This window comes from Lygodium microphyllum, chromosome 26 (assembly GCF_053477565.2).
Source record: "Lygodium microphyllum isolate KBCC chromosome 26, Lygodium_microphyllum_v1.1.10, whole genome shotgun sequence".
NCBI lineage: Eukaryota > Viridiplantae > Streptophyta > Polypodiopsida > Schizaeales > Lygodiaceae > Lygodium > Lygodium microphyllum.
Genome location: NC_141160.1, coordinates 23178479 through 23188909, shown reverse-complemented (window position 1 = coordinate 23188909; position 10431 = coordinate 23178479). Strand labels below are relative to the sequence as shown.

The 10431-nt window shown below is 42.2% G+C and overlaps 1 protein-coding gene across 5 annotated transcripts in view; it reads right to left on the bottom strand.

Moving 5' to 3' along the window:
* Window positions 1-3115: 3115 nt before the first annotated feature.
* LOC148013048 (Galactose oxidase/kelch repeat superfamily protein) overlaps window positions 3116-10431 on the bottom strand; it is a 97978-nt gene continuing 90662 nt past the window's right edge. For 2 of the 5 annotated variants that reach the window (XM_087667449.1, XM_087667450.1), the window contains exons 15-16: window positions 3484-3573; window positions 3118-3390 (exon numbers count right to left, since the gene is read on the bottom strand). In XM_087667449.1, coding sequence (XP_087523575.1) covers window positions 3490-3573 — 84 coding nt within the window. In that variant the 3' untranslated portion in view covers window positions 3118-3390; window positions 3484-3489. Of the gene's footprint in view, window positions 3391-3483; window positions 3574-8171; window positions 8271-10431 lie in introns of all 5 variants that reach the window. The other 3 variants (XM_087667447.1, XM_087667448.1, XR_015688791.1) reach the window with 2 other exon arrangements.

The window sequence follows — 10431 nt, the reverse complement described above, 5'->3', positions numbered from 1 at the left end:
AGTGGAGGTGGTCTACAGATATGTTTACTTAGGGATTACATTATCAAGGCCGAGATTCACTTTGAGGAGAGCATTAGAGGATAGATTAACACAAGGCTATGCATCTCTAGGGTTAACGGAGAGTCATTGTGCAAACAAACAGTTTCAAGAGCCTCAAATGAAGCTTTGGCCCTTTGACACTTTGGTCACATTAGCACTTCTGTATGAGGCTCCCATATGGGAACCAAGCCTCTACCAACGAGGAGAGCCACACAAGATCAGTCACTACCCAAGGGGGAGGAGATATATGAGGGATGGGAGAAGATGGAGAGACTGCTAGTATTGATGATTTCACAAATGATTCGAAGTGCCCTCTATACCACATGAGATTATCATAGCAGAGATGGAAGCACTATTCATGGGGGTTGAGCCTCTCTTCTAGACAGTGACTTTCTTGCATAGGCTCTGGACCTTGCTGAGATGACGACTCGCACTAGAGTCACCTAGATAGCTAGTAATACAAGGGGATACTAAGTGTTGGTATGCTTGAATAGAGACATAGTTACCCACTGGTAGGCATAAATATTCTTTACACATGTCACACAATGAAAGAAGAGAGCATTCTTGGCCCAAGTAGAGCGAGGCCTATATTAATTGTTCCTAAGCTAAGACTCTAGATAGGCTTGGATGCTTTTTAGAGAGTACTATTCAGCTACACACCTATTACATCCACTGCTACATGGGAGGAGTATGTAGCCAATCTTTATACCATCGAGGGTCAACCCCCTCTTCCTGATCCACCATAGCCTTATCCAAAGACCACCACTTTCTTTAAAGAGAGTAAGGTTCAAGAGGCCATTGACAAACTCAACAGAGAAAAGGTACAAGATCATGATGGATTAGTAGTCGAGCACCTAATTCATGCTAGACTTTTAGTGGGAAGATTCTTAGCATGTTTAAAAAAGCCATGTGCGAAGGCCTCCCGAAGAGCTGAAGCATGAGGTAACTACAAAGCCATCATGGTGGACCACACATTCCCAAAGATAGGTGGAGCAATGCTAAAGGCAAAACTCTATGCATATGCAAAGAGAGGGAGATTGATAGTAGTAGGACAAACTAATTGAGCGTGCGAAAAAGAGAAAAGAGGCTTTATTACTACTTTGTGAATTTTTGGAAAGCCTTTGATACCATTCCACGAGATAGACTATTATAGAGACTACAAACATTGAGAATCCCATCATACATGCTTTGGGGCATCTATGCACCATATGAGAGGGTTCTAGACCAAGTGAGATGCCCAAAAGGACTTTGAACACCATTGGAGTGAAGCAAGGGTGCCCTCTCTCCCCTACTCTAAAAGTCTTTGCATCGACGAGACAAAAGATCACATCACACTAGGCAACGATGATGGGATAGAGATAGCAAGTATACTCCTCTACATCATGCTTTATATTGACAATATGACCATATTATTTTGGTTTCCAAATCGTAGAAAGGTCTACAACATCTCCATGCCCTTCATGACTTCTATGCATAGCACAAATTAACGTTTAATCTTGGAAAAACCAAGATCTTGATCGTCCACACATCAGCCCCAGTGAGAAGATCTATCTTCGTCCTAGAAGCTGGAGAGGTGGAGGCTATGGACTCATACGTTTAATTAGGCATCACTTTCACTACATCTGCTAGGAGATTCACCATGGCGCAAGCAACTAGAGACCAACTCACACAAGGATACGCAACATTGGCCAAGGTGGAGTGACAATGCCACCAGGCACACTTCCAAGAGCCTCACACACAGAGCTTGCTATTAGACACACAGATCTCACCAACCACAATGTATGGTGTACCTATTTCCACCCCTAGCCTAGCTACATACATACATATGGAACTCATCGAGAGACCACAAATCATTAAGCTCTCATGGATAATTTGTGGCAAACCATCAGTGCCACATTAGATTATTAGAGCTAAGCTTGTTGCACCCCCCATGATGATGGAGGTGCTTTTTCAAACCATCATCTTCATACATAAGAGTACATGACATGCATCTAGACAGACTACCTGGGAGGGCCTTCGAGGCCTCTAAGTAACTAGCTCAAGCAAGACATGAGACTTCGTGGTATGCGTAGGTCAAGCAATGGCCTATAGGATATGGGATCAACATAGACTATCTCGTCATGCGACAAAATCTCTACCGACTATACATACAACATATATGGCTATCACCCAAGCAGCCCCTCTCCACAATGATGTCTTACTACAGAGACCAATGAGAAGAGTACTTATTAGCCAACTTCGGGTATTCTCTCACCGGCTCAAGATCGAGACCAAGAGAGTAACCACACCCCTAGAGTTGAGTGGATTTGCAAATCATGCCAGGAGGTAGAGAGCAAGGAGCACTACATCCACAAATACAAAACCGAAAGCACAATCCCAACTAGATACCCTACTCGCTCAGACTAGTTATGGAGTCCCTACACCAATACCACTTAGGCCAGTTCCTAGTTGAGATTCAAAGGTTCCCCACATCACTACTATAAGCTGGCACTACATAGAGAGGGGGGCATGAATCACAACTCACCGATTTCTTCCAAACAATGACCATCCACACGACACCCACACAAAGAGGGGTGACAATCCAAAGAGCTACGGAGACCAGAGCAGCACATCGCCCATGGATACAGGATACCAGACACAACTACTACATCAAAGAGCGATGAGGGAGACCCACCAATAACATGCGCAACAGCTAACAGAGTTGAGAACCCAACCCAAATGCTACCCTCATAGTATTTCATCAAGGATGTATGACATACTCTACCCATCGATCCTAACTAGGTGGAACTATATATATGAGTATCATTAAACTACATAGCTAGACACGTACTATCTCATCCTCCCATTCTTATAAGAGCGCTATTTGGTCTTGTACACCACCCTGGCTTATCACTTTCAGCACATCACATTTTCATGTCCAATGACCATAGTTGCACTAGTACCACGTACGAAAGGGTTAATACTGCACTGTACTTTAGGTACTGTACCTTACGTATTAGTACCATAATGTACAACTTAACCTTACATAGTTGCCAACTTGCACAGCATCACTCCAATGCAGCAGGCTGCAGGCACACTAAAATGGAACATGTTGGCAGCACCATGTGGACAGGAAAAATTGATTACAGTTTTATTGAAATCATATCCAATGCAAGGTTGTCTCCAGATAAATAAGTTTTGTTTGTCAAAACCTTGGCTGTACACAATAAAATACACCCGTACGACCAATAAAATCGTGTGACACATAATTAGAATACATGTTTTCATTGCCAGCTTCAAATTAGGAAGCCGACTGTGTAAGATTGTTCCCTGTAATTGGTAGCATCTCATGTCTGACGTTTGTTATTCTGTCTAGAAAACCCAAAAAAAAAAAAAAAAAGTGGGATGAGCAAAAAGATACTTCTACAAGTGCTTATAAAAAAATCTACTCAACTGAGTCCATACCCAAGTTCATGTATGCAAGGACTTGTTTGCTTCTGATGTCTGGAGATTCCTTTGGCTCTGCAATGTTTGCTTCAGCTCAAAAAGCTCCACCTAGAAGAAAACAAAGCACACCATTTCCAGGCGGAGTATTTGAACAGTCTTGTACTGTGTACTTTCGATACACCATTTTATGTATTAAAACAGTTATACATTTCCCATTAACATCAATGTTGAGTCTTACAAAAATGATATATGTGTATATGTGTTCTGTTCAAAATCAATATAGTTTTAAGGAAGAAATACATAATGCCTCTAGATCATGTAGGAGATGAGCATGCTTAATTGTCTTCACAAACCGAAAAACCCTAGATAAAATCTGCCTTCATGGTCCCTCTGAGGAAAACACCAAGGTAATAGTCTTTGATTTTTTGTAAAAGTAATGTTTCTATGCCATCAATGCTCAAAGAAAACCCTCCAGAGAAATGTTCACATAATGCAGACTCAGAAACAATGCCAAAGCAAGCTGATAAATCTATGATACTACCAACATGGACTGCTGCAGTAGATGAGACTAATGATACTTATCAATGCACTGGAAGCAGAAAGCAGGCCTGCTATTCAAATGGTCCCCAACAAATGTCCAAGCCAGGAAAGCTGCATATTGATCAAATAAACAACACATGACGGAGGCTATCCTTCAGCCTTGGCAGGGTGGTTTCATACAATTTGTACGATACGTTCAGTACACAAATATGTACAGTATGGGATGTACACAAAACTTTTGAGAATAAAATATGTTGTTTGGTACGTTCGTTAAAAAGTACATATAAAAATGCATATAAAATCAGCTTACACATAAATTATGAAAGAACAGAGTACACGGGAGAGGGAGAGGGAGAGGGGTAGAGAGAGGACAGGAAGAGAAGGCGTGGATGAATGTGGGAGACAAAGGGAAAAAGAGAGAGGGAGAGGGAGAGTACGTTAAAGTGTAGATGAAGGTTGAATGGAAGTTGGATGAAGCTTGAGCTGAAATGGAAAGTGTAGATGGAGCTTGAATGGAAGGTGGAGGAAGAGGGAGAGGGAAAGGAAAAAGAAGAGAGGGAAAGGGAGAGGGAGAGGGAGGAGAGTAGGTTCCAGTGTAGATGAGCTTGAATAGAAAGTGTAGATGAAGCTTGAATGGTTTCAATGTTGAAGCGTACATAAGCTTGAATGGAAGGTCACCACAGGTTGAACACATGGATCTTGAATGAAACCATATGGAACGAATGTACGGGACGTTCCATATGCAAACAGAATGCAACCATGAGCCTTGGTCTCTGTGCTCCACACACTAAGATAAACCATCCTTTGAGAAGAAGTACGAATTGGACAGACAAACCATCCTTTGAGAAGAAGTACGAATTGGACAGATAGCTGACACTATCCATTTCATGCAGGTAAAACTCGAAAAAAGAATGCCAAATGATATGATTTAGTCAAAGAGATATTACATGGTCTGACCTTGAAGGATACTGGGTGATCACCTTTGTCATGTCATTGGTGGTCAAGAAAATATGCTTTATATAACCACCGTAAGGGCCAAGGCTGATTAGAGGCCCTCCTATGGATCCTGTCCCAAAGCAATGAGGGTCCCCCTACCCATCATCCCAAGGTAATAGTCACAATAGTAAGTACTGAGGAGAAGGATTCCTCTCCATTTCCTAAAGGTCATTAGTACGAGATACAACTCTGGCATAGCCCAAAATTTTCTGCAGATTGACCTCTGATGTATGTCTAAACTTCAGATATTTTGATACAAGAGATATGGCATGACAAACTATTTCCGCTACCCATTCCTCTTCAGCATCGGGCACAGCCCACCTCTAACCGGAACTCATGTCGAATCCATCTTCCCCTCCATTATTTAGCAGCACGCATAGGACAAGCACATGTCCATCTAGCTCCTAAACTGTGGGTTGGTACATGCAGGCCTTATTAAATTGCCTGCATATTGGTGCAAAGCTTGTCAGGAGAACCATGTCTTGCTTTCTGAATCCTGAATCTTGCACTAGAGCCTACGACGTAGAAACAATGATGGAGCCCCTACCCGTGTTGTCTTCTAGCAATAAATCAATCTTAGGTTGGAAAGGACAAATGAAAGACATGAATATCTAGTTTCAAAATAATATGCTGAGAAGGATGTCATGGGCAATGTTTTTTAATGCTAGGGGAGTCAGATTGGACACTGATGAATCAGAAACCAAGCCAAATCGATCTTCCCCTACACTATTTAGCAGCACCTGCACAACAAACATATGCCCTCTAGCTCCTAAACTGTCACACTGCGCAGTTAGTCCCTATTCCACATCTTCTAGCAACATCAATCTGGTTGGAAGACATGTATATCTAGATTTCAAATTACTACTCTGAGATGGATTTTATGGCCAATGTGCTGAAATCTAGGGAGTCAGATTGAGTGCTGATGAACCATAAATCATGCAAAATCTATCTTCCCCTCTACATTTAGCAGCACCCACAGGACAAGTACATGTCCATTTAGCACCTAAACTGTGGCACTGCACAGCTCCATCCACAAAGATAACTAGATAGAACCTGGAGGGCTAGTTAAATTGCATAGATCTGGGCACAGAGCTGATCCAGTATGCCTTGGAGAACCTTGTCTTGCTTTTTGAAGCCCAAGCCATGCACTATCACATATAGACAATGATGGAACCCCTACCCACTTTTATATTCTAGCAATAAATAACCATCTTAGTTTGGAAGGCATGAATATATAGGTTTCAAAATGCTGCCCTAAAAAGGATTTTATGGTGACTGTCTTTAGACACTATGGAAGTCAGACTGGTGCTGATGAACAGATGAGGAGCTCAAGGAAGGGACAATGGCAGCCACCAGGGAGGAAGACAACTGGGTAGAAACTGGAGAGCTGGTTAAATTGCATAGATCTGGGTACAGAGCTGGTCCAGCATGCCTTGGAGAACCTTGTCTTGCTTTCTGAACCCCGAACCATGCACTACCACATAGAGAGAATGATGGAACCCCTGCCATTGTTATATTCAAGCAATATCAATAGGCTGGAAGACATCAATATATAGTTTTCAAAATACTATGCTCTGCAGGATTTTATGGCCACTGTGTTTAGACGCTATGGAAGTCGGATTGGGTGCTGATGAATAGATGAGCAGCTGAAGGAAGAGACAAGGGCAGCCATGAGGGAGGATCATGGGGAGTCACAAGTTTGGCCACTGCTGCCACCATGTTTAGAGGCCATTATTAGCCTTGCATCCAGGGGGAAGGAGGAGAAGCAAACAACAAGCCTTGTAAAGAGTTGTGACTTAAGAGGCAAAGGAAAAATGTGAACCAAAAGTAATGTAGACAAATGCAACTACACCTGGCAATGGTGCTACACGAACACAAAAGCAATAGCAAAGAGGTGAACAAGGGAACTAAGAATGCCTTGGCCCTCAACATAGTAGAAGATATGCCAAATACCTGAAAGTAGAAGAAAATATGAGAGTTGCTTGCATAAGAAGCCAAGAACACTACTTTTCTTCTCTTTTGCTTTTGAAGCGAATCAAACAACTAAACAATTAAGAGCATGTTGAAGCTAAAAATAGATGTGCAAGAACTTGAAAGTTGAGAATGCGAGGAAGTCTCACTAATATCCTATGTGATACACAACCTCAACACATGCAAGTGTTATTTTGAATATAGTCAAAAGGGGCCTATTGTTTGCGGCATAGTAACGTGGGACAAGTTTTGAATTTTGGAATGGAGATGGGAACAAGAATTGACATCCATTCACCATGAGAGAGGGGCTCTAACATGGGGACAAGACTCCAATGGTATGGGGACAGGATGGGACTAAGATAAGAAGCTAGAAAAAGGCCATCGCATGTTACTATAGTTTGCAAAGAAAACACACACAATGTATGAACACGAGAAAAATGAGCTCATATAAAAATGAAAATGAAGAAGAAAGAGGATTAATGATGAATGCTTGAAGGAAACTCCATGTCCAAACCAAGTGGTGGCAAATTCAGCAATAAATTTGCCAAGCAGCAAACTGCAAATCGCAGCAGCTGACGCCATGTGGCAGGAAGCAATGGGCAGCTGATGGTTGTACAGCAGTAAAAGAAGCCTATTTAGCAGTAAACGCAGCTTGTTCTGCAATGGGCAGCAATCACTAGCAGTTGGGAGGTATCAGGAAGCAGGCGCTAATGGCAAACAGCAGTAGACAGCAACTCAAACTGGGATATCCTCCGTGTGGGGTGTGACCAGCAGAGTTCTGGCACCAGTAGTCTACAAAAAAGATATTGGTCTGAGTGATGGGAAGCCTGTCTATTTATAGATGGATGGGTCCTCCCAAATTAGGGTTTGTCTTATGGGACAAAAGCACTCTTTAGGATCACCATGCTTTTAATGAAAGGTTGGCAAAGCATGGTTGGCAATTTCGAGTCTTGAAGCTGTAATTATGAGCTAATTAAGTGATAATACAATTTTTTAGCTCAACAATCTAAACAAATACTCATCTACAGATAACAAACACAATCATATGACAAAGCATAGGACTGATAAAAAATAAAAAACAAAGCTAGGGTAACTCGCAGACTATGAACACTGAAGAAGATAATGAATGACTAACGAATGTTGAATATATGTACAATGCTCAATGCAGCAAACACGCTATGCAAAGGTGAAATACTGACCCCGTACTCCCATCTCTAGGACCAAGGCAAAGAGTATGAGTTGGAAAGTGTGTTGTACTCTGAAAAATCTGAAAGGCAGCAAGCAACCTCCGAAGATGTCTGGCAACAGCAAACACAACTCAGGTGTGGCTGGATCAGTGACAAACAAGTCATGCACAAGTAAAATCAGCAAAATGCAGATCTATTGATGATGTGACAGCATGCGGCCAGCAGCACACTAAAAGCAGCAGTTAATGACACACGGTAGCAAGCAACAAGCAACAAATGGTTGTACAATAGTAGAGGCAGCCTATTCAGCAGTAAACGCAAATATAATACACATTGTCCAACAAAGTGAGATCCCTATCCTCATTAATATCAAACTTGAAGCAACCTAGACCATGGATCTTGACCAAGGATTTGTTCACATTGGACATTCTAGGCTGCATGGGCTCAGGAGACAAAAATGTCCTAGATGGGGGGTCATACGATGGGGCTCCACGATCCACAATCCAAACAAGTGAAGATATGCTTGGTCAAGTAGATTGGGCCTTTGTGGTTGCCTTGTCAAGAGGTAACGTGCGAATATGGACTAAGCTTCCATCCTCTGATGTCTCTACAAAGACAAGGTGGGTATGTGGTCCAACAAACTACTTAGACATGCCCTTTGGAGTTAAGAATGAAACTAGCCGTGATGGCCAACCACTGACAGTATGGGTTTGAGTTCTCCACTGCCCTAAATTGTTGTTTCTATTGTCAAAAGTGGATGCAGCAATGGAAGCGTATAAGACTGAAGTAATAGACTGCACAACACGAGAAAAGACAAAACCAAAGAAAACAAAAAAACACTACAAAGAGAGAACATAGAGATATGCTCAAGAAATGGAATCCATGTACCAAACACAACACTCCTGTACAATAGTGAGTCGCTGGCTACGTGGGCACTCACACTAGCTCCCTCTCTCCAACAAGACTTGCACTTGGATCTACAAGTGTTAAAAGAATGACTTTGGAGGAGGAAGCCTAAACATATAGGCAAAAAATAAGCTATAAATATGATTAGATCAGCCAGCAATAAATGCTAAAACACCATAACAAGGACACATAAAAAATGCCTAAAATCACTACAATGTTTGGCCCACTAAACTGCATGCCCAAACTCACTCCGAGTTGGCAAAACTGTTAACACCCTCTCTCTGATCATGGGTTACCTGATATACTACAATGATATAATGATAATGATAACGACTCATCATAGTCCAGACAACAAAGACCAACAGAATAGGACCATGGATACCCAAGCAATGGGTGATTAAGCCACTGCCAAGGTGCTTTGGAAAGAACCCAATATTGATGTCGATCATACCAAAACCTAAAAATAGAGATGAATCATAACAACTCGTAGTGTCTGTCAACAATGCCTCATAGTAGCATACATGACCATCTTGTCAAAAATGCCTCTGATCATGTGTGACCATGGATTCCCGGCCTTCAACTAGACCACGAAAGTGTCCCCTTACATACTCTCAAACAAGAAGCCAATCTCGCTCTATGTCATAAAACAGCCCAAGATCAAAAAACGCAAGCTGCTGATTAAAAGCACAGGCTGCAAGGGCAGAAAATTAGGCTGTTTGCAGCAAGGACTGATCATCTAGGCTGTTTGCAGCAGGGACTGATCATCCAGGCTGCAACAGATAGTATACAGCTGATGAGCAACAAAATAGTGAGAGGGTAGACTGTCCACAGCAGAAAACAGCAGCCAAAGCCCAAGCATGGATGTGTGATACCATGTCAAAAATGGTTGCAGCGATGGAAGCACATGAGACTGCTGCAGTAGATTGCACAACACGAGAAAAAAGAAAACAAAAGAATACTGCAAGGAAATAACTCAAAGATATGCTCAAGAAATGAAATCCATACACCTAACACGAGACAATCACGTACAACAGTGAGCTACTGGCTGCATGGGCACTAGCATCAACTCCCTCTCTCCAACTAGACCTACATTGGAATTTGCAAGTGATGAATGAATGACTCTGGAGGAGGAAGCATGAACATTTTGTTGAGAAACCCTTCACATGCAATTTGCGTTCTACATTTTGCGTTTAGGGTTTTGGGTTTTGCGTTTAGGGTTTCACAATGGATAGCCCCAAAAAGGGGCTAGGCACCCACAGTGGGACACCACCCTAGACAACCGACGCCCTCCCTCCGGATGCCACCCTAGACAATCTCTTGCCTATTTACAGGCTGCCTCTGTCACTCATTCTTTACGGCTGATTCA